A 25,639-nucleotide genomic window follows, 5' to 3' on the forward strand; every position below is an offset into this window, starting at 1 on the left:
CATAGCCTATTTGTATTCAGGACACTCATATAATGAATATGATACTTCTAATGTCTCATGCATCTTTTCATTGATAAGGCTTCTGAAAAGTCATTTTTGTATTAAAAAAAAAAAAAAGAAGCTTGTTTTTCGGACTGACAAATTGTATAGCCTCCTCTGAGCTGAAAAGTTCAGCAGGGGTTGAAATTTCCCTGAGGGGTGCATGGCTGAACACCAGCCCATTGCAAACACCTCCAGCAGCTGTGAGAACAGGCAGCATCTTATGAGCCATCTGACAAATCTAATCAAACATTAGTACATCAAATACCACCCTCTGTTCTTCAGTGCATCTTCTGTTCATTACCTGATCAATTCATACGTCTCTCCAAGCAAAGGGTTGAAGGGCTTCCCTGTACGTTCCCACTGTGAGGCTACAGCAGACACAGCAAAGGCAGCTACACACTGTTCAAAAGAATGAGCACAAAGTTCATCTCCAGGATTTTAGTCTTTAATCAAACATCAACAGTCATGGTATTACAGAATGCCTCTTCTGAAGTAGCACAGAAAGCTTCTAGTTTCAAGGGAGGGGAATAAATAGTTTTTATCACAAGGGCTGAAAAAAAAAAAAGGCAAGCCTCAGGAAAAGCAAAACACTTTCCTAGATAAATAAAACCAGTTAACAAGTAAGAGCATCAGACATGAGACACATTATAGCAGTTCCTCCTATACTGAGACCATCTACAAAGAAAAATGCCCAAATGCATTTAATATATCACAACCAAAGTACCTGCATTCGCTCCGTTGTGCTAGAAAGCGAGCTGGCTTTGTGGATGAGGTATGTATGCTCCATGTACTCTGTAAGTCGCTGAAGGAAGCTCAGGGGCTCGTTGAATATAACTGGCATCGTGATCTTGGACAGCTCCTGATGCACAAATGAAATTTGCGTGAAAAATCAAATGAGTAGATACACTGACCTGCAGTAACCCAAACCTAACTGGCTTATTACAAAAATAAATTATGCTCTTAGTGCTAATGCAACGTACGTGACCTGGCTCTGCTAATGCCAAAAGGAAAAACCCCTCTACATCCCTCGTGAGCTCGGTAAGCTTGTGTTGGCATGTAAGGCTACTTTAAAAAGAAAATCAAATATCAAATACACTAACTTCCTACTAACAAACACATTAAGAAAAGTAAGATAAAACAACGGAGTGAAGTATGAAAGGCCCTTTCAAAGACTAAGTTATTTATTACTCTTAAGAAGGATATAGGCCACCTAATTACTTAAACATATTATCTATTTTGGAGGCAGGTGGGCAGGCTGGGGATTAGAACAGACAGCAAAATGTCGCTGTACAGGAATACAAACAGGCATTTTTCAGAATAGAAGAAAAAGGGAATTTCTATAACAGGAGTACCAATTTAAGAGAAGTCCTGAAGTGCTGATGCTGCTTATTCTCTTTCACATTTTTAAACAAGCATGCCCTCTGAATGCATAATGATGCAACGTTTAAAGCTATCTGCAGTAGCAAATTAAAAGCATAGTATGACCGCTGGCAATGTGTAGTAAACAGCACTGTTCTCAACAACAATAGCAAGATCTGGCACCTTTGTGGATTTTTTTTTTTTTTTTTTTTTAATTCTTACACACATCTTTTGCAAGACAGGCTTTCAATCTGTTCTTTGTATTTTAGGGATATAACACTTCTCTGCTAAAGCCACTGTGACAAGCGTCAGATGCTTCACAACTCGGGAGGCCTGGAGCTACCGATAGAGGCATTCCCTAGCACTTCCACTTCTCCTTGCTTGGTGTTGTGTGCTGTTTCTAACTAGAGCAGGGGAGGAGGAAAAAGCAACAGTGACTAAACACACACATGCCCTTCTGTAGGCTAGTGTTACAGGATGATTGAGCTTTATCAGCGGTAAGTACTTTCAGCCCACTGCAGGATCTAATGGGGAGAACAACTCTTCTCAATTCACCCTTAGCTGGAAGCAGATCACATGCCAGCCAGCTAACCTCTGATCTGTTCACTGTCTGGCCAGTAACACTGCTAGGTGTGAAGACTGAAATACTAGGGGAGCAGGGAGAACAGCAAAGTTAAAGTTTCTGTGAAAGTTAAAAACAACAAGCTGCTACCACAAAGTACTTTAAGGCTTAAATTAAAGAGAAAATGCTCTTACTCAAGCAGTATTACATGAAGCAATTCTTATTTTCCCTAGTTAAAAATAAACAAAGAACAAGAAACAAATTAAAAATAAAAAAATCCCTCTCCCCTCTCACTTAGGCCTCAAATGAAAGAGTAACTTCAGATCTTTTATCACAGCTTTCTGATTACCCACCATTCCAATGCATTTTCTTAAAATACTCCAAATACTGAAGTCATTTCTGGAAAACATTGGAGATGGCAAGCTTGTTCTGTGGAAAGAAATGGGGAAGAAAGAGAAACAGTAAGAGAAGTTTTCCATTACTAATGATGAGTGATAAACCCAAATACTCTTCTTTGAAAGTAAGAGTTTTCCAAATCACCCAGTAAACTGTAAAGCCAAACCACTCTTAGCAAGCACAAAAGGGCTGGGAAGCTTTCATTACAGATACCAATCTCATTTAAACTTTCATGTCCATAAGCTCATTTAAACAAAATTCCATTTAGTTATTTAAAAAAAATAATTAAATAATACATTTAAAATTAAAACCAAAAGGGGAAACAACAGTCCTACTTCGAAGCATATACGCTGTTTTACCTGACCAGAAAGCTGAATTTTTCCAAAATCAGTACCAGAACCATTCTCTTCATTTTGTATAAAAGCAATGGAAAAGAATTTATTTTCATGAAGGACACTGCAGGTACATTCACTATGTCTGAACAGATCTGGGAGTTAAACAGTGGGGTTTCTTCTTGCTAGTCACCTGTGTAGCAACAATGACGGGCCATGGCATTTATTGCCTACAACTATAATCAACCCTCAGAAAGAAAGAAAGAAAAAAAAAAGAACAGAAAAAGAAGCTTCATTAAAGAACTGAACACATAACAACCTTTTCTATAGGGGGCTGACATATCCGGAAGCAGGTCTGAAACATACTTTCAAGACCAACATTTAGGCTGTGCCATACAGCCTGTATTTCTCAGCATTACTTGAAATTGGGTAATGATTTTGTTCCGTTTTTGTACTGCTACCAACCACCTCAACTATTAACCCAATTCACCCAGAGAAAGGCAGAAATATAGGTCAATGCCTTTTGTCCACAGCAACACTAAAATCAGTGTTTGGATCACGAAGCTATTACCAGTGAGGAAAATCCTCTGTAGGTAAGAACTACCTAACAGCTCACTCAAACAGCACAAACTATTTAATCTCAAAGTTTAGACAACTCTGCCTCACAATTGGCACCCTCCTAACCAGGAAGGTGCTGTTTCCCCCCATAGTAGCTACAGCAATACATTATTCTTTTCTTTTAAGACTTGCAGTGTGTAGGATGTAGGTGCCTCCTCCATCCCACTTTTTTGATAAACAGAAACATTGCCAAGGGGAAAGAAAAAAAAAATTAACTCAGGCTAAGTTGTCAGTTTCATTAGCCCTATTTGCTAAGTTACCTTCCATACTTATCTGTTACTAAAACACCGTTACCAAGGTTGACCCTTCAGTTTTCAGTAAAGACAAACAAAAAATGTTCCTTAAAATACAATCCCTATCCTATCAAAAAATAGGATATGCCTGAATTCCTTAAAGCACTAAACTATGTTTCATCTTACTTGCTAGCAGCCTAACATGGACTTGTTTTACTCAGTCTCCCGTGCAGAGAGCATGAGTGGGTAGTAAGATTTATTTTAACTGATCAACATGGTATCATTCATTCCCTATTCCAACTTTCCACTGATAGCAAAACGTGGTGAAACAGATTGTTTTGAATTTTATTAGGTATCAAACACTTCTGTGGCTGCTTTGATACAAATGTCCAGGAGAGGACAGTGTCCACCAGGCAGTCAGCCTTACTTTCATTTGCAGCGTTTACTTATTTTTCCTGTGTATCCTTTAATGAATGGAGTTAGCAGAGCATATATTTTTAAGTCCTGCTGCATGTAAAACACTCACGTACTTCTGGTTTGCTGAAGTATACATAAGGATTGCTTGCCTTAAATATTAAAATTTACATTTTCATGGAAGTTAATCTCCATTCAATTTAACTACTTGGAAGCTGGCATTCAGTTTGAGGCATTCACCCACATTTCTTCCTATCAGTGTAAGAGCCAAAACCGATGTGATATTCAGTTCATTCCTCCACGTAACGCATACACACTGAGGAAATAGAACAGTTTTAAGCCACCAAGAAGGCTTGTGGGGGACAAGTGAGGACACGTGCAAAAATGACAGGCAGCCAAGACCTGAGGCCTACTAACCTTGGCCTACTCCCTGTGATTAAGGGAAAGGTTCGTGAGTGCAGAAATTTCCTTCCAGATGTCAATTTTAGAAACAACTCAGAAAGTTAATTTTAGCTGTGACAAAAACATCTGCAAGAATTTATTTGCAGTAGAACAGATAAGATGCATTTAAAGATCGTTCACTGAAAAACGCTTGTCAAAGCTTTACCTTTAGCAGATTAACTACTACAGGAATCCTGCTGGGAAGGAGACACAGGGCATGAAAAAGGCACGTTCAGCTCGCTCTTCATGTAAACCTGACCAAAAGACCTCCTGGCTCATAAAGAGCCAAGCACAAACATCTTTGAAAGGTTTCCCTAAAGGAAAAGCTGACTACAGAAACACAGCAGTAAGAGGGAAACAGCAGCAATAAATAGATGTTATAACAAACATTGGTAGGTATTACAGAACACTTCTGTGGGAGGGTGTTTTTGTAAAAAAAAAAAAAAAAAAAAAAAAAAAAAAACCACGACTTTGGTTCAGATTTAAACATTCCCCCTTAAAGAAAGAAATGATTTGAATGCCTCCAAGCTAGTTATTTAATGTACTACTCCCCCTAACTAGTCAAATCCTCTCCCATGAAGTATACTCTCAAATCAGCCTAAAACTACAAGAAGTCACATCACCCACATTCTCTCAGGCACTATGACCACTCCCGTAGGATGCAAGCCATATTAAGAAAACCAGACTTAAATGGCCAATTACAAGTCATAACTAAACCTCGACTTTTTCATTTCATTACCTAGCACCTGCCTAGAAAGCTTAAAAGGTAAACAGTCTGTTGAAAACCGGGTTGTAACTGCTACAAACAGCACCTTTGGTAACATATCTAATGGCACTGGCTTCACCTGTCTACATCTGTATATCCCAATGCTGGTATTTGTTTTTAAACCAGCTGATTTATTCCTGCATCCCCAAAACAACAACAACAAACCAACAAAAAGCAACGTCCACCTCCCTGCAAAACACACACCACTCAAAAAAAAAAAAAAAAAGAGGCAGATGGTAGCTCAGGTTTTCTAAATGGAGGTAGGAAAGAAAGTCTTATTTATACTGACAGGCAAACAGTGTTAGGTACTCTTATGTGCAACCCAAATGCAGCTGCAGATCCTCTTTCTATACATGTAATAAACTACAGGAAGGTATAACGATTTTAGGCAAAAGAAATTTATCTAGTCTATTCTATAAGCAACTTGCTTCCGTGTGGTTAACATGGTGTAATGACGGAATTAAGTGCTGTCAAAGAATTCTGTTCCCTTCACTTTGCGTGGCATGAAGAAGGTAATGTTTCTGCTCTGAAAAGGACGCAGGATGATGCATATTTGTCTGCGTGCACTCCAAACTAGCCCCAAAACAGGCACAAATTGAAGCCAGCAGCTCCAGTTAGGTGGCACAGTTCTGAACTCAGAACTGCAGCCAGACACAGCAGGCAGATCCCTTACCACGACAAACACCACTGCCACCACGAGTCTCAGAAACAACGCCAGAAGCACCGCACAACTCCCATCCCCTGAGATGGCTCTCATGGAGGTAAAGTTTAAATTGGCAGTGCTCTGGGGAAAAACAGCTTGCATCAACATACTTGCAGACAAATCCCAGCGTGTCACCAAGGTGCCAGGTAAAAGTTTGACGTTACAGCTCAACCTAAAACACGCTCTGGCTATCTAGTCATGTAAAACATAACCACACATTCTTATCTATATGCAACAGGGAGGCTTTCACTTTCCTTCTGCAGTATAATAGCCAGCCAATTTATGCTCTAGCTTTACTGTGATATCCTACATCTTCTTTACTACTAAAACACAAGCAACTCAAAGAGAACAACCTATGGACAGACACATACAACTTTTCATCTCTCATAAAAATAGATCTTAAATGTTCCTCCAGTCACCCGCTCCATACAGTTCTGATAACGCTGTGCAGCATTATGGAAACTTGCCAAGTTTTTTCTTTTCACACTAAGTAGATTATCAGTTGCTGTTAAAACTGCTCAGACAATGCATGTCAACACGCATCATCCTTTTTATGTGATCATGAATTGCCTCCTTTCTCCTCCTGCTTTCCAAGGCAGTGAATGTAATTCAGATGTTCACCTTCACCTAGTGCTTCCCCTCCCTAAACTTCCTGTGCTAATTAGGAAAGGCACTTAACCGAGGCCATGAACACCACCCTGCTAACAGCACAACAGCGCAGAGCAGCACGCTTAGTCAGCTGCTTTACATTACCTTCCCTAACCACACTGCTACTCCACCCAAGCCCTCCTTTGCCTTAGTCTGCCTGCTGTGGGAGGGACATGCGTTCAGAGGTTGAACCTTGAGACATCAAGTCTCTGACATCGCCACATGCTTTGACAGTCGCTGCAATTTAGCTAGTTAAGATCCCAAGTGATTGAAGCACGTCTCGCTTGCTTTTGTAAAATTAAATTTTAATTCCCTGTTTTTACTGAGATCTGGTGTCCTCATCATCGTTGTGTGTGTCCAAACCACTCCCAAATGAGACTTTCTGAAGCATGCTGAAGTCTGACTTTATCTGTAGCACAAACATCACGTTGCCCCTTCACTGAAACTTGAGAATCATGGTGTCTATTACATCTCATTAACTCTAGACCTATTGTTCTCTTTTATAGGCAAGGAAACAAACAAAAATGGATCATTTGACAACACAAAATAAGCACATAAAACATAGATGAGACTTCTAGAATAAGACTCCCTTTGTTCGCATTTGAGTTTCTGATGGCAGGCTAGCAATATTTTTCATTCATTCCTAATACTAACAGAAGGATCAAATGACTGGAAATTAAAGAGGCAATGGGAGGCATTAAAGATACATGAAGGAATTAAAATCCACATAGACTTCAATAAGATCTACTCATTTTTACACAGCACATTCTATTTTATTTTTACTTATTCAGAATTGATCATCAAAAAGCAAGATGCAAAGGAAAACACTAGCTGTGAAAAAACATTCTTCATTAAATCTTAGAACGACTACTTTCCAACCATCCCTAGCAAACCTTTAGAAGTTTTCCACAATGAAGTTTTCAGAGATTCTTGTGGTCTTTCACTTGCTGTTAACGCATACTATAATACCTTAAGAACAGGCAACATCCTACCTGTGTTTTTTGATGCCGTTAGACATGGACTCTCCGCTGCCACAGACCTTTTCTTCAGACATGCTTGAAGTTATTGTGTCTTTTGAATCCATGCTGTCCTCTAGCGAGTACGCTGTAGTTGTTTCAAACCCACTTAATGATTTTTCAGATTCTGAATCTGCAAAAGAACAGGTGCATGTTAATGAATCTACTGCCGGTGCTGGACTTCAGTCACTAACAGATCTTCTCTCCTTGTACAAAACTGAAACCTAAGTCGGCTCCTGTGTCCTGATGACAGCATCCACTTGGGAAGCAACTAGTACTGTCGCAGATCGCTGCGGCTCTATATCTAGATACAGACTAAAGAATACAGTAGATTAAAAATCCTCTATCCGACAGAGCCCAAACCTGATGTTTTCATTAAATTGAAGCTACTACAACTTGCTCAGGACAAATGCCAGTGTCACAAAGATGCCAGTAGCTTACCTAACAGTTAATGCAACAGTCAAGTACTGGTGGCTCCTCCTGTGCAAGATTTCGGTTTGGTCAAAATTCTTAGACACTCGGTGCTTTTCAGAAGCCTTCACTTCCCAACTCACTGAACAAGTAACAAAAACCAAAAGGAGGTATTGTACACAATACACTAGCCACGCAAGTCCCAGCAAAGTCTAAATGATAAGCTCATCAATCAATAAGATAAACTTTGTACTCTGGAAGGTAGGTTAATAGTACAATCCACATCACAGCTACAACTGAGAATATCAACAACACCTTCCTTCCAACCAGCGTCTTGGTCAGATAGTGCTTAACCAGCTCGTGAGAACAGATCGTCTTGGCCTAAATTCAAGGGTAAAAATCTCCTGGCACAAAGTCTCAATGTGGCTGAGGCTGGAAAGGACCTCTGGACATCATCTAGTCTAACCCCCTGCTCAAGCAGGGTCAGCAAGAGCACATTGCACAGGATCATATCCAGGTAAGTTTTGAATATCTCCAAAGAGGTCCCAAACCTCTGGGCAACCTATGCCAGTACCCTGCTACTCTCACAGTGAAGATTTTCCTCATGTTCAGCTGGAACTTCCTGGGTTTCAGTTTGTGCCCACTGCCTCTTATTCTGTTGCTGGGCACCACCAAAAAACAGTCTGGCCCCATCCTCCTGACATAGTCCCTTAAGATATTTTTATACATCAGTAAGATCCTCTCTCAGTCTTCTCTTCTCCAATCTGGACAGGCTCAGATCCCTCAGCCTTTCCCCATAAGGGAAGTGCTCCACTCCCCTACATCATTTTCATAGCCCTCTGCTGGACTTGCTCCAGGAGCTCCATGTCCCTCTTGTACCGGGGAGCCCAGAACGGGACCCAGCACTTCAGGTGTGGCCTCACCAGTGCTGAGCAGAGGGGCAGGATCCCCTCCCTCCACCTGCCGGCAACGCTCTTCCAAATGCACCCCAGGACACCAGTGGCCTTGGCCACAAGGGCACAGTGCTGGCTCACGGTCAGCCTGCTGTCCGCCAGGACCCCCAGGTCTCTCTCTGCAGAGCTGCCCTCCACCAGGTCAGCCCCGAGCCTGTAGTGGTGCTTGGGGTTATTCCTCCCTAGGCGCAGGGCCCTGCACTTGCCTTTGTTGAACTTGATGAGGTTCCTCACCGCCCAACTCTCCAGCCTGTCCAGGACCCTCTGTATGGCCCCACAGCACTCTGGGCTATTTGCCACTCCTCCCAGTTTTGTATCACCAGCGAACTTGCTGAGGAGGAACTGTGTCCCTTCTTCCAGGTCAACTCTCTTTCAAACTTGACAAGTTTGTCAAAGGATTATCCAATTGCAAGTCCCAAGAAGCAAGGGAACAGCTCATGACAAGTGAAGATGCACCAATTTCTGTCTCATTTAGGAAGCCCTTTAGCAGAAACCAGGTACAACAACGAATGGTAGACAGCCTAATGCAAGCCTCATCTTCCGAAAAAAGCAAACCCAAACTGTCACAGACACCATTTCTGCTCTGCACTTCCTTCAGCATATGTTACTGCTCTTGGCTGCAAATACCCAGAGAAATAATCACAAAATTAGTCACTCTCATACACTGATTCTTATTCAGAACCAGCAATCAAAAGCCACTGAAGTAGTAGCCCATCCAAACCAGTGTCTCAGCCACAGTTGTCCATTGCCAGGGACTGTCTTGCTTTCTCTTAAAAAGCAATCCCAGTGGCTTCTCCATAACATGTCAATTATACATTGCTTTGGTGAAGGGGACAGTGACAGGAGGACTTTCTACTATATCCAGACCACGGAAGTGTCAAGAAGGGGACAAAATCCTGATTAATAGACTATGACACAACATCTCCAACCGCTAGAGAGGTTGAGATCTAGAAACATAAAGGAGATCTTTGCTTTCGTTAAAAACATCCATCTCTATCCTCATCAAGTCAGTGCTGAAATGAAGCCAGTTGCTAGGGAATGAAAAGAAGTGCCAGCTGGTGCTGAGGATATGCTAAAAAAGTGGACTGGCACTCCACAAAATCTTCTCATAAGTTTCCCCAAATTTGTCGTTCTAGTTACATGCCAATTTATGACGTAACGTATCAAAGCATTAGTTGGGTGGGTACTGTTTATAAAAAGTAGGATAAGCAGATGATTTATTTTTTTTTTTAACCTGTGGGCAACTGTTACATGAATACAGATTTCTTCAGAGACCAGAAGCCTGGGTAGTCAGAAAAACACTGCTGCATATCCAAATAGCACAGGGGAAAAGACACGCTAGCAGTGTAACACAACTTGGCCCTCACCAGCCTGACCACCTCGTACAGCCAACACATAACAAGCCATAAATCCCTTTAAGGTAAGTATTCTATTTAAGTAACTGCTTAACTGTGCCAACAGTTATTGTGACAGGGAAAGCATGAAACAAGGACCAAACCCCGTAACACAACAGAGGAGTCTGCCTGCCATAAGGCTCCTTTACACCATCAGGGGCTGTCTTGCGTTCAGCTGAGCGTCACGACAACATTCCCCACAACTCCCTCGATGGGAATTTCTGCAACAGATCTAGGACCCCTGAGGTGGAAGGAGCAGAATAGGTAAGCTTCACCAGAACCACTGATCATCCTGATACGCCTCTCAGCATAATGAGAATTTTTAAAGACTACACGTGCTCAGTTCTCCAAATGGCTGGCCGTATGGAGATAATTATGCTGAAGTGACTGAGCTCAGCACCTGCAAACCTCTCCAGAGCTGGACAATGACCAGCCTTCTCCAGGGCACATGGCTTACTTAATAAAAAATAATAATAAAAAAAAGCATGCAGTACAATGAAGAATGGTAAAACCAGAATGAAACCAGACACTGTTAGAAGAAATTCACTCTCTATAGATGCTCCTCCCATTTCTCTGAGAAAGGGCTCTCATTGAGAAAGCATGTCTACAACAGCTCCTGCCATTAAATAGCTCAATCACCAATCCCTAAAACCTCAACTATCTCTTTAGCAAAACGAGCTTAACAAGCCTTGAGAGTTCGCTTAGGTGTCAGAGTGAACAAAGCCGGTACTGTATCACAAGCCTGATCAACAAGCAACTCAAACCAAATTTTCCCCTATGTACTTAGAGCTAACTCTTTTCTGAATTAAGATTTGCATACTCCCCCGTTACTGTAAAAAAAGGATTTATATTCACAAGTTGCTACAGAGCAGCTGTCAAACAGATGACTAGGAGAAAATGAGATTTTTTTCTAGTGAACTGAAGGGGGTGGGGGCCGAGGAGGGGGGAGACAGAATAAGACTCCCTATTCAGAAGCCAAAATTTAAGTGATCTTTAAGACAAGAAAAGGCTGAACATAAAGCTCTCCAGCTCAAAACCCAAAGAGTCAGGGTAACAGTAAAAACATCAGCTACCTTTTGCAAGAGTGGGAGAGCAAAAGCAATGATCACTTAAGTCAAGAGAAGGTCATCTCCTATTGCAACGACCGGTCTGTCTCCAGTTCCCAACACAAAGATTGGTCAATGTATTAGAGCAATAAATACGCCTTCAAAAGGTATTGTTTATCCACTGGCAAGGTTGTGTTTCAGTTCTGACCAGGTAGTTCCCACCCTCTCTCTGAGATGCTTGGATTTGTTCTTTTAACTATCTTTAAGGCGAGAAGCCCACAGCCAACAACAATATTCTCGCAGAGGTGGAACTTTTTTGGTACACATTCAAATATAGCATTTGACAAAATACCCTAAATATGGAAGGGAAGAGCTGTAAGTTCCCATGCTTTTTTTGTCTGACTTTTAAGTGAGCTGATAACTGGAAACAAACTAAGAAGTGAACAAAAGCACCAGAACTAATCTACCACTTCTAGCAGAGCAGCATTTAAGTACAGTATTTATGAACACAGCACCCCTGAGCAGCACGTAACAGCTGAAGCTGTACTATGGCAGGTTAGGTTTAACATAGTCTACATATGCCTGCAGCTAAGTAATTGCATTTATAGTAAGATTACATCTGTGTAAAACTGTCGATGCACGCTTCAAAGCACACAAAAGCTTTGTTTACAAAACAAAACAAAAAAACCCTCTTGGATAAAACCTTTTACAAAGAAACATCAAGACCTTTTTAAGCTCTTCCTAAATTGGGTCTTTGATTTGCAGATAATAAGGGACAAGGCAAAATCAAGTACCTACACCCCATAATTCTTGACCTGCTTAGCCATTGTGCAGCATTGCAGATGACTGCATCTGTATTCTGTCTTCAAATGCTTCCTGAGGCTTGTGTACTTGAAACTGATAACATCTCCAACTCTCCAGAAGATGCCACTGGTCTTTGTAAATTTTGCCACTTGTTCAGTGCCTCTTCCCTTCCATGATGCCTCCCTTGCCCCACTCTGCTTTAAATGTAGGAGAGTTTGGCACATGTTAACCATTCAAACCTGCAACCAAGAGCTCAGGTGCTTCATGTGCTACCAACATTTCCACCACTCCCAGGATGAGAAGATGAGAGCACCAGGAAGCACTGTTAAATGACCTATTACTAACAGAGTTCAGGTTAACAACACACTTAATTTTGCTGGTTTTAAACACTGGAGATCATGCTTTTGTAATACAGAATAACTCCCAGTTCCTGTAGGTTCTTCCTTTCACGTTCAATATCTACTGCCCTCCCACAGCAGGGGATTCAGAATTTACTGTAACAGCCAGAAAGCACTGACAGCAGCATATCACTTCAAATTAAAAGAGAGAATAAAAAAAAAAAAAAAGGAAGACTTCAGCAAATAAACTACTACAATAAGCAGTCTTCCCAAATTATAAACATCTTCTTCACCCCAGTTTTGGAAAAGAAGTCGGGCATTTCTGTAACAGACCTGACAATTCCACTATACCCACAAACAGAAATAGACAACACAGACTGATCAGTGACCAGTTTAGTCTATGCCAACATTAGCAAATAGCATGCCTCAGCTGGAGCAGATTTGTACACCAAGCAGATGGTGCTGAGGACTTGGCACTTCAACTAGTTACATTTCTGTTGGTTTTCTCCTCAGATTCTCTCTACTCTCCTACTATGGATCGAATGTCTAATAGGAACTGAACTGCATCTTCTGATTCACCTTCATTCAAGAGCCCAATTCATGTATTCAGATTGCTCTGCAGCATGAATCAGAGCATGGTCAATGGGGACAAGATGCTGCTGCTGTGAACATGCTCTTTCTATTACATCTCATGTTCAAAAACATGTTTGAAAATTCTTGCGTTGCTCCAAATTGTCACAGCTAGCGATACTTTTGTTGAGAGTAAACAAGCAGAAGTGTCTAATGCACATAAAACATTTTGGGAAAAAAAAAAAAGAAAGAAGCGGCAGTGGCTCCTTCTTTCAACTTGTCAAGTCAAAGCTAAGGATTCTTCAGCTCAAAGTGCAAGCTGAGTTATGCAACACTCTCACTTCTGTAAACTCACTCCTACAGTGAAAATTTAAAAATTCAGAGAACTATAACTAGGCAAAAACATAACTGGAAAAAGATGGTGTACTAACAGAAAAAATACTCTCCAAGTAGTGATATTTTGCCATTGATACACGTTATAACCTGTCGCAGCACCCTGCTAAAATACATTGGTGTTTGCTGAATCTCTCCTGCAGACTAATAAGATGATTTGTGAACACGCCCATTTATCCAAAATAAACAGACATTTGCAAAACAGATTTAGCAAAATCTTCGAAGACCCAAAGTCTGAGTATTTTAGATTTCTAAAAATTGTTGGCTTGTGACAATTGGGTCCATTGTTCTCTGTTAGGAAAATATCACCCTATCCCCTCTCTCATTAGCCCAAGAAAGGAGACCCACATTCCCAAACTCTGAGCCAGTGTCATGTGTCCCCAACCCCTCTGCCCTCACTATGTTGTTGCACTACAGTCCTTCTAGCTGAAACTCCACAGACGTGGCAGAAAAGCAAGAGGGTTAGAAAAGTATTATCAGGATCCCAGTGATTAGCTTAAAAAAAAAAACACAAACAAATGAAAAAACAAAACCACCCACAACCCGCTTCGTATCACACCCACAAACATCTAATTCCTTTTGTGCTCATGGCAGAAGTCGTAACATGCATCCAGCAGCCAGGAAACTATGTCACATCTGCCTTTCTCTAGCCCACAAAATCAGAGTGCCCTTCCCCCAGACACGTGCCCTCAAAGGCAGAGAGGACCCAAATCACTGCAAAGCACCGAATGTGAGCAGCCTAGAGAAGGGAATCTAATGCAAGTCTGATGAAGTTGACAGACAGTCAAGAAAGTGAGTGTGTCCTGGAAAATTATTTAAATTGCAATCAAGATGAATTATGTCATGTAACTCTCTCCTTTGGGAGAAAGAATTAGCATATGTTACACTGAGCACATATATATATGTATACATATAAATAAAAATTTCACAGCTACTTGACTCGGTGTGATTTGTTTGCAGCTTCAAGAGGCAGAAACACCACCTCTCTCAACGAGACATGCACCTTTGTCACGTTCATTCAAGAAAAGGACTTAGGAGAGGTATAGAACAACAGATCTCTAAAGCTGAGAGCTCTCTCATACACGCAAAGCAGGTCTGGCTGCAGAGACTACATTCCAGCAGCACCATATAAACAAGTATTCTCTGCTTTGTTACAACAAGCAAAGAGCCTGAGGCCTTTCAGCACAATTATTCATTGGGTTCTAGTTGAAGAACCTGTTTCTAGAGTTCTTCAACCTCTTCCCCTTGCCAAAGATTTGAATTTGTTACTATGCCTAGGAGTAGTCTGTTGTTGATCCACTGTGTTCCTGTGCTGTACTTGAGATACTCTCGAGAACTTGACCACAGAATCCACTTTGCCTGTTTTTATTCTCTGCTTAGGTAAGTCGTGCATGACAGAACAGCCATTGAGGAGACTGGGAGTGCTGCTTTTCCTCATCTGTCAGAATCATCAGACAGCTGAATTTTGAGAAAAGTATTCCCAAACATACTTCCTTGTGAAGTATGCCAAACTAATTATCTACTACATTTAGACTATGTTCACCCTTCAGATTTTCCAGATCCTTCTTAGCTGTAGTCAGCTTTGCATTGTGGGATTACCCAATTAGAGCTATTACTGAGCTCCACTATGTACAGCCTCTATACCAACTCATACTGTAACCATCTTCACGCAATTCAGAGTTTTCCAAAATCACTACCTGCATGTTCTGTGAACAAAAATATGAAAGATTCTAAACTGAAGAGCAGACAGTAGCCAGAAAAGATATTTCAGGAATACACAAAATATTTTGTTTCATCCTTTTCTTCCACCTGTGACACCTAAGGTATACAGAAGTGAAATAAAACAAGCCTTTCTTAAATTCATTATCCCTCAAAACCAGTGTTTTTTACACACATCTTAAGAAAAAACTAGCACCACCATGAAGAATGCAAGTCATAAGGCTTCCAGATACAGTTACATCTCCCAAAATAGGAGTCTTAAGTTTTGCTATTTTAAAAAAGGGCGTAGACACCCAAGCAGTCAGACCTTTTACGACTGTCCTAAGTTTTGTAGCTTTCTGTCACACTCAGATGAAATGATACCATTCTACACGCGAAATTGGGCAAGATTTTAGAGGCCCACTCATAAAGCACATGAAGCATTCTCCTCAAAAACAGTTCCACGTTAGAAAGACAAAGATTTCACTTAAAGTGAAACAGTTCCCCCCACCCCTTCAATGCGATCACCATGCTGGCTACACACTTGCATTCTGGACATAATTACTTACCTGAAACAGCATCATAGAACTGCTCTTCACTGATGATGCTGAGAGGAGGAGATCCCTTAACCAGAGACTGCTCTAGTTCATGGTGTTCAGTAGCTAGCGTCTCTAATGCTTCTGACAAGATCTTGTTTTTCTCCTGCTCATGCTCCAGTTTCAAATTCCTCACCTATAAGTAGATACATGTATGAATAAAATCTCATCTCTCCGAAGAATGTGTAGCTGAAAGCTATTCAGAAAATAGACTCAAATAAATAACTGGTTCGAAGGCAAACAGCTGGAACGGAGGCCACACTGATTAATGAGAATATTACAGCATGTCTGCGACCACGATATGGCTGTTACTCATCGTTTCTCAGGAGCTGAGAAATCTTGTCAGGTAAGATCTGATATTATAAATCAAAAATCCACAAGCAAATTCAAACCAGATACTTGTACCTTAAAACTCAGGGGAAACATTTACAACTCGGACAACCTTAAATATGGAGTTACAGTGATCAGTTTCCACATGCACCAAGCTCCTTGTACTAGTCTGCTCTAATTTGGGCCAAGAAGAATCATCTGAATTGAATTACAAAGCAAATGGCAATGCCAGCTACAAATAACTGCAACTGAACTGTGAGCTGTAAACGTTTAACCCTGAGGATTGGAGAAGGAGGTTAAAGCAGAGATTCCTCTACTAACTGACTTAACTTCCATATAAACAGCTCCCCCCCCACCCCCACCCCCCCCCCCAAAAAAAAAAAAAAAAAAAAAACAGTTTACAGAGGAGCCAGAAGCTGACAAGGAAAGAAGACCAGCCACCAGATGGTGGAAGGTTTGTTGTTTTTTTTAAGCCCACACATGTAATCACCATCAGAGAGGAGAATGATATCTGCATATTGAGTCCAGGACTAGTAACAGGAGAGCAACATGTCCTTCCTATTTCCTCTTTTTTTTTTTTTTTCCCCTGCTGGTGCTTCCTGTCTCCTCCTCCTCCTCCTCTCAGGGGAAGGAGGAGAGCTCATAGAATATCCTGAGTTGGAAGGGACCCACAAGGATCATTGGGTCCAACTCCTGACTCCACACAGAACCACACAAAAATCAGACCATGTGTCTGAGAGTGGTGTCCAAGTGCTTCTTGAACTCTGGCAGGCTCGGTGCCATGACCACTGCCCTGGGGAGCCTGTCCCAGTGCCCGACCACCCTCTGGGTGCAGACCCTTTCCCTAACACCCAGCCTGACCCTCCCCTGTCCCAGCCCCATGCCGTTCCCTCGGGTCCTGTCGCTGTCCCCAGAGAGCAGAGCTCAGCGCCTGCCCCTCCGCTCCCCTCGTGAGGGAGCTGCAGGCCGCCATGAGGCCTCCCCTCAGCCTGCTCTGCTCTGGGCTGAACAAACCAAGGGACCTCAGCTGCTCCTCGTATGTCTTCCCCTCCAGACCCTTCACCATCTTCGTAGCCCTCCTTTGGATGCTCTCCAATAGTTTTAGGGTCACTCTTCCTCTCATCTCCAAACCACTTGTGCTCTCTTCCTTTCTCTTCCTCTCTCCCTTCTTGTACCTGTTTAAAAAAGCTTCCAAGCATCCCCAGCCATTGCCTCGTACTCCGGCTTACTCTCAACGTCAGGTTGCAACTCTAACTCCCCCTCCACTACCAACATGCACGGACGTGACACTCTTGGAACAATTACAGGGACAACTTACACATGTTCCTAAGCAACTTGCATATATACCAACATTACCTTTTTGAATCTAATTTAAGAATCCTTTGTATGTCCCTATCTGGTTACTTTTTAATTACAAAAGCTCTGCTTTGGAGGATTCAGCCCCCTCATTTGTAACCACCACTCAAACAGCGTATTCAGAGGTGGGCACAAATGAGAATTCATGGGCTAGAAAGGAAATACCAGAGCAGATTTGCCACTTCCAAAGAAGAGTTTCTATTTTGGCAGTAATGTATCCTCTGGAGAAAGACTTATGGAAGAGATGTTCACCCCCTCAGTTGTGCCAAAGAGTAGATCAGCTGGTTTTGCTGCCAGGCTCTGAGCGTAGAGGGGTAGTCCAATTAAATGATAATTAAAGAGTATAAAATTGGGTTGCTAATTCAAAGCAATAAAATCAGTAATTCACCTACTGGCTAATAGTTTTACCTTGAACGAAATGGGAAAAAAAAAATCTGGACTAGTTATTGTCACCTTCATTTAAAGTTCACTGTGGAGGTTCCGGTGAAAACATTTACTGCAGTGTTTCATAGAAGTCAAATGTGCTGCTGCAGGGGTTACATTTAGTAAGCAGGTTCTGCAGGGGCTACATCTGTATGCTATCAAACAGTTAAGGAACTGCCCATTTACAGAAACAGCATTAATATTTCCCTCTCCTGAGAGAGGTAGCATGAAGGACTGATATGAAGTGGTGCTTTTCATTATCACTGAACAGCAACAAAAGGAAACCAGTTACTGAAATTTATTTTTTTTTAGGTGTAAGAGTTAGATGCTCTTATCCTTTAATGTTTTGTTTTGATAGACAATTTGAGTAATTTGATTATTTATTTAAAACTTTAATTTCAACATTACTGGAAAGAAATGAAAAGAAAATCAAAGTATATCAGACAAAACCCAGACAAACCTTTTTTTGCTTCCACAATAAGCATGGTAGTGTGACTAAAGCAACCAACAGATATAAGCTTAAGACCAACAAAAAAAAAAAAGTCCTTTATTTTAAGTTTCCTCTGTCCTGTTGTAATAGAGAACTATTCAGGATTTCAGAAGGTATACTGAAAACAAATCACCTTTTTGGAAAATAATTAGCCAGCTTTATAGGAAGGTTCACTTTTCTGTGTACTTCCAGACTTCCTAGCTGCCAAATGCTTACTAGTATAGCAGTTACACGCTACTAGTAGGTAATGAAAAAGCCTTTCCATCTGTTACATAAGCAGTACAACATTAGCCAGAAGCTAGGGAAAAAGAAAACGTGAAATCTGTTGCTTGCAGTTCAGGGGTGTTCATTCATAAATGAATGACCTGTTTTTAAAGCAACCCAAACTCAATAGTTGGGGACAGGACAGAAAAGTCCAATCTAAAACCTTTGTCAAACGTACTGAGCCTGTGGGATGGCCTACACATTACGAGAGCCCAGAGGTGGCCACGCAAACTTCTACAGCCTGGAGCTCAGTGCACAGTAAGAGTTAACTCTCACAGCTCTGAAGGTAGTGGTTTGAAAGTGATGCCCTTCAGCACCAAATCAGTTCAACAGTGTTAATGTGAGAAGTGAGGAAAAAAGAAGTGGTCTTACTACCATTATTTGACTAATTTCACTTGTAGAAAAACAATGCTTTCAGAGATAGAACTAGCACAGCCTTCATGTAATCTACTTAAAAATGCAGGTATCACCGGAGAAATAATATGTGTATTTTAAATGATTATTACTTATTTTTATAAACATAAACCAGCTTTAAGTGATACCACCATTTTGTCATCTTGCCTATTGATCAGCTATATGCCTTTAAATCTTCCTGCGGTAATTTGACTGTGAAGTTAGGATTTTTATTTTATTTTTTTCCAAAACTACACAATCCATGCTTCTAAGCTTAAGAAGAAAGATGCAAGCAGATCTGTGGTATTTTCAAAGCATATGTTTATTTAAAACCATAACTAACTGAGCTATAGGTTTTCCCAAAGTGTAAGTAGTAGTTTGTTCTTATGCATGTTTTTCCCCATACCCTGTTTTTTGATTCACAAGACTTGGCCAATACTTAAGTTCTGAGATGAATGCTTCCATCTTCCTGCTGGCTACTCTACCACCATCTTTGGAGGTGATACTTCAGCTTTTATCCCCTTTCCCACCCCAGTTTTTAATTCCCTATCCTGACTTTCCTCAGTGTCCCAACACACAAACAACTGCAAGATTACAGAAGGAACATCCAGAGTAGTTTTTAAAATGCTTATTAACACAAAATCTTTAGCATTCATCTGTAAAGTGGAGAACTTTCAGAAGAATTTGCATTTCAGTATATTAAACTGGATTCAGAGCAAAGTTTTTTTGTGGAATATCATCTGATTTTGTGAAGTTGCGTTAGCAAGTACTTCACTGCATTTTACACACAGTGATAAAAATATTTAAATAAAAATAAGGTAGTAAATATTACCACAAAATGCTGCAGGTGTCAGTGTATATGCAGCTCTGGAAATTCAGTTCAAGCATATCCAGAAAAATATCAGAAGAGACACGCTACTGACAGCCTGTGTAAGGCGCAGCTTGTGATACAGCCATGGTTTTTGTACCTTTTGTAGTTTTGCCTGAGCTGAGAGAGAGACAGATGGCAGTTTGCACCACACTGGGTTCAGCTCCTCATCCTCCAGCCATGGAATGGCTGTCATCTTTCTGATCCCTGCTGCTGATCCCCAGCAATGCCAGTGCCAGCGCTGTAAGCTCTCAGAGCTTCGTGGGGACAGCAGCACAGAGCGCTCCAGTGAGACCAGCACGAGGCCAGCCGAGTTCTCAGTGTTCAACTGGTCAGGCTCCGTACCCAACCCTTGTTAGGAGCTATTTTGTACAACAGCAAGTGCAGTTGATCAAGAAGGTTGGGCTTGTGCTTGCCCTGTTAGACAATAACAGTTGACATCAGCTTTGTTTTCATCTCTAAAGGAAATTTTATAGTGAAGCATCGTATTTGTAATTGCTGATGGAAAACTTTTAGCTTTGTCTCACAGAAATAAACACACAATCATTAACCTTGCAGCTACAAACACAGCTATAGCCTGATACATTGACACAGAACCACTGAGACAAGATTTCAGTATCTAGGTCAGCACAGCAATTTATTGTTATTATTTTTTAAATACATCTCCAACTGGAGAGATCTGATACCCAAGTTCTGGTAACTGGTTTCACTTCTGGTTTAGCTGAAGGAGAGTCCACCCTGTAGACAGTCAAGTTCTTCAGGCTGTAAGTGCTGAATTGCGGATTTTAGTAGTAGAATCTAGTTATTGTAGCAATTAGGCCTCTATCTATTATTATTTTTACAGGAAAGCAACAGGCTGTTTGCAAATATTCTATTGCCTTTCCATGCCACTAGAAATCTTGCTAAGCCCAAGAGCATGATTTTAAATTAACTCTTTCACTGCATGTTTCTGGCAGAATGGTCATGTGCCTATTCCAAAATATCAAATAGCTTATCTGTGTCACAAACACCAGTCTCGTTCCTTTCCATATCTTCAGCTAACATGAGGTAGGTGGGAGACCAGAAACGTGCCTGTGACCACTACTTTTTTTTCCCTTTTTTTTAAAGGCTGAACTCTTGAAGTATATCTGTGTAGCCTGTAACCAAGGCTTCTCTGTCCATCCTGAAGACATCTCAGTACAATACACAAAATACTTGCTTTGTGTGGTGCTAGATGCTTTTAATTTAAATTGAGGCCCAACAACAGTGGCACTTTTGTACAGTAGGAAAGGGTCACACCACTGTACGCCCAGCTAATAAATGATTATCTCAGCAACATGCTATTGCAGCTGCAAGTAAACCCTCTAAAGACAACACAGCAAGCAAAGCACAGAACAATTCTCAAGTGTGTAGGGCTACCTGCCTTTACCATTAAAACAGTAAATTAAAACACAGCATACCTTAGCTCTAGGTTCTCCTGGACTGAAAGACAGAAAAGGCAGACTTCACAACACCACAGGATGATTTAGTTAAATTTTACATTCAAAAAACCACCCAACTTCAGTGCTAGGAATAAGAATGTCCAAAATATGCAGGCTTTCGAGTTGTGTAGGAAGGAAGAACCACCTCTTTCACATAGCAACCACCAGGGGATCCGAAGCCAGACTGCCGAGTGTCAGTACACCGCGTACCACTTCTGCTCTGCAATAAGCTGACTGCAGGAAAGCCGCCTATGACACTGTCTTACTGATGTCTCTGGTGGCTCAGAAGTGGAGCTTTGTCTTCAGAATGAATGGCTTTGTCCATTTGCCCCAGAAACTCCATCCTCCCCAAAACGTCACCACGTATGGGACATCTATCATGAAGCACAGGCACACAAAGATTCAAGTTTTCAGTAGCAAGCTAAAGGCTAGTCTAATATCTGGCTGAAAATTAACATTTAAGCAAACAATTTGAAAAATGCTGCTGCAGCAGAACTGTTAGCTTTCAGTAGACACCTCCTGACATTTAAAAATGCAGTCCTACTTTCTGTAACAAAGTAAATGCCAACCAAACCTGCAATCTGTTTCATGCTACACCTATTTATATGCAACTGTTAGTTTCCAAAATCAGCTACTCCAACACAACACACGTGGTATCCTGAAAGACCTAAGCTAGTGGACAAAGCTGTGCCTTGAAACTCGTTAGACTATAGAAAACTATTCACAAGAAGCACTGGGAATTAAAAATGAGGATTCTTTCCCTTGTTCTGTGATCTTCATACCAAATGAAACCCCCCCCACAAAAACCTGACACTGGCAGAGCAAATCACCACCTCAGTGCAGTTTGTGGTATGTACACTGTTTGTCTATTCTAACAGACAAGCTCACAATTGCAGTTTTGCTGTTAGTACAATACTGTCCCTATTGCTAGCGCCTCCATGCATAAGCCAGTTCTTTGTGATGACCAGTTTAAACTAGTACTGAGTAAAGCTGTTATTACTTTACATCTAATGTGGAGTGAGAATACATGATTTCAATAGTCAGGTCTACCTCTGTGTCTTGGAGAAAACCTGTCTTTTCATTTCATCAAGGAAGAAATCTAAAGAGTTAGAATAACCTCCCCAAGGCATATCTATTTAAAAACTGGAACGGTTCTATGTATTTTGTTAGCTAGCTTTGAAGCATGCTATTACAGCACTGTAATTCTACAGGACTCGTTTCTGTGAAAAAGTGTTTTTTAGACTTTCCACTACCTACAGTGGGACTCAGTTGTTGCCTAAGCAGCTACTGAAGTGGAAACTGAAACCAGTTACTTTCATTTGGAGTTCTTGTAGTTTAAAACATGCTTGAGCCTTAATAGAGGTCATTTTCCAGAAAAAAAAAAAAGAAAAAAAGCTTGATTTTTACCTCTGCTTATGGGACTTAACCCTCACTAAGCACAAATTAGTAGTATACAATACAAAAATGCATAGTAGTGCTTTTCTCCTACCCTCCCTCACTAATTCCCACCCCCCGGCCCCCACCCCCCAAAAAAACAACGATAATGTAAGCATGCCCAAGTACAGTATTTGAATTACCAGAGAAAAGGCTCAAGTGCATTATGAATACTCTTATGACACATCATAAAACTGCAAATGTGACAGCTCACATTGGGAACACTTTGTTTTTTTTCCTTTAACAGATCCAAACAGTTTCATGAATACATCATTAGATTCCTACGGCCCTAAAACACGTAAACATTTTCTACAAAACCTTCTGAGCTCCTATCTGTTTACACACAGGCCCTTCCACAGAGTACCCCTGCTGACTCACTACTCCCTGTCACCATCAGCCACAGGGAACTTGTGACAAACATACGCTACCTTAACATACGTTAAGACGTCGTATCCTAACCCCCCATCTCCTGGAGTAAAGCAGCTCTTGTAAACTTGGTCATAGCCTTTGCTCACCCCAGGGTGCAGAGAACTGAATAAAAACGTCATGCTTTACTTCAACCATTGCTTTTTGCTTAGGTTCTCTCTCTGTGCTATAAGCTTACCATTTACCTGGCTTTTAGAGATCCATCAGATCTCTAGCTAAATATAGAAAAGTCAGGCAGCACTTGCCAGTGACTTGAACTACTGCTAGTGCAATTACTGAAATGCAAAATGAGACGTGAACGCTTAATCAAAGAGATACTGATCTCTCTGATGATTAGTAAAGGGTTACTTACTGTATCACAAGACATCACCAGTCTTCACCACAGAAGCCTGGCCAGCTGAGTCTACAGCTACAGCATCTTATTGAGGTCATCAAATTCAAAAGAAAAAACCCCAGATGCTACCATAACATTTTGCTCTCTTTCAGAGTCATATACAGGCAACATCACCATTAAAGTTCTTTCCTGGTCAAAGGCTGAAAGGCCCCCAAACACACAAGCAAATCCCATATGTATAAATTCCTAGTCCTCGTCATCTATTCACTCACATCCCAACTCAAAGCCCATAGAAGAAACCAAAGGCTTTGTGATTCGAGTCACAAGACTCTGCCTCAATCATTCCCCAGATGAACAAAAGGATTCGTTGTTAGTCAACTACCAGCGTTCACCTCAAAGTTCAAGACAAGGAGTACAGTGGTGCTAATTTGGAAAGGCTACATTTCAGTCTTCTGAGTGCAGACTTACAATAGCTCCCCATACTTGATTAATTAATAAAATTCTGCTAATGAAGGACAAAATACAATCATAAAACTGCAAAACCACTGTCAGAACCAAGACCCAAGCTGTTATCCAGAAACACAGATTTTAGCAGACCTGGCAGAGGTAAGTCCACGTCAACACCCATAGACACTGAAGTATCAAGAGAACTGTTACTCAAGAGAAGAGCTGGAGATTCTGATCTTCTTCCAGGATACAAATGCATTATGAAAAACCCTAATTTAAGACCACCTAAATTAACAGTTTCTGAACCATTCACATGCTAGAGACAAATACCTTTTGTCTCCCACCTTTCCCTCCTAGGACACTGACACTTCCCCTTCAATGTGGAGCTTGCTGCCTTGCTTCCCATCTCCTATTTCCACATTTGGCTATAACAAAGTTCATCTGTTCAGAGGCCAAGGAAGCACCCCAGTTCTACCAGCGGAGAATGTTGCAGCTCTGAGCCAGGACCCCATCCAGGAGTGCAGACACTAACTGCAAAGACTTCATTTCTGATTACAAATTCGAAGCACGGCTTTGGCTTAAAAGCTTTGGCTTAAGCTTTTCTATTATAAGTTCTTCTGTTTTGTTTCTAACATGAAACTTTTTGGCAATTCCAAGTCTTCTTCTCTAAAAGTTTTTTCTTTTTTTTTTCTTTTTTTCCCCAGCTGCATTTTATTTAGATCATTCAATGTACGCTGATAAGTCTCATAAGGAATCTAGTTAGGTTTGAGAGCTGCAGAAGTTGCCAGCTTCCAGAGCACATTTGGTTCCTATTTGTGTTCCAGTATTATTATAATGATGATTAGTCAAATATCAGGAGTTCAGACAAAAAGCCTTCTGATTCTGTTTTTTTTCTGTTAAGTATTGTTTCTATTCTGAGTCAAGCTGAAATTAAATATGGCTGCTATTCATATTTGCCAATAGCTTAAGCCAAAATAAGTTAGGGCTGAGTGACATCGGTGGTGATGTACATGTTTGGGAGGTTCATTTCAAGTTGCAGAGCTGCAAGATTACAAAAACAAAAAAGCCCCACACCCCAAGATACTCTGCTGCCCCAGAGAGATTAAGCATCTGTTTCCTCAGAGGCATACGCCACAAGTAACCTTACCCAGCTAAGGGCCTTGTTCAACCAGATCTATTGCCAACAGCAGTAGAACAGTATATTGATGCATGCTTTCAGATCTGCCAGGGACTTTTTTGGTCTTTTCCTTTTGAGAGGCTCTGGACATCTTTGAAGACTGTTAGTCTGGCCTCTGTTTGTGAGACTAAGATGTAAGTGTTCTTAAGAATGCACACAGGAAACATTTCCTTTTTTATTCTCAAGGACTGTTTTGAAAACGGGTCTTAAGGCAGTTTTGATCTAGCTACTTCCCTTAAGTATTTTTCAGTATACACCACTGACTACTTTGATCAACCTGTTTGTATCCCCTCCCTTCCCCCACACTTCTTCCCAGCTGGATCGCAGCGCACCCATGTATTAATGTTTTCCCTTTTGAAGTAACTGTCACATTTTTCCTATGTTTGTGTTGGCTTTTACCAGCTTTCTAGTGCTACTACACAACTGGACATATTTTTGACTCAGAATGAGAACAGCTTCCTATCAAAAAAATTAACACTTCTGGAGCTGGTTGTCTGTTCTGCA

At 41.1% G+C, this 25,639-nt stretch overlaps 1 protein-coding gene across 9 annotated transcripts in view; it reads right to left on the reverse strand.

Moving 5' to 3' along the window:
- The window catches only part of OSBPL1A (oxysterol binding protein like 1A), a 77,837-nt gene that overhangs the window by 12,788 nt on the left and 39,410 nt on the right, over positions 1-25,639 (reverse strand). For all 9 annotated transcript variants that reach the window (XM_066992870.1, XM_066992869.1, XM_066992868.1 and 6 more), the window contains 5 exons: positions 15,707-15,869; positions 7,507-7,663; positions 2,317-2,392; positions 767-901; positions 344-441 (listed from right to left, as the gene is read on the reverse strand). In XM_066992870.1, the coding sequence (XP_066848971.1) occupies positions 344-441; positions 767-901; positions 2,317-2,392; positions 7,507-7,663; positions 15,707-15,869 (629 nt within the window). The remainder of the gene's footprint in view (positions 1-343; positions 442-766; positions 902-2,316; positions 2,393-7,506; positions 7,664-15,706; positions 15,870-25,639) is intronic.

The sequence above is a fragment of the Anser cygnoides genome, chromosome 2 (genome assembly GCF_040182565.1).
Source record: "Anser cygnoides isolate HZ-2024a breed goose chromosome 2, Taihu_goose_T2T_genome, whole genome shotgun sequence".
NCBI classification, from domain to species: Eukaryota; Metazoa; Chordata; class Aves; order Anseriformes; family Anatidae; genus Anser; species Anser cygnoides.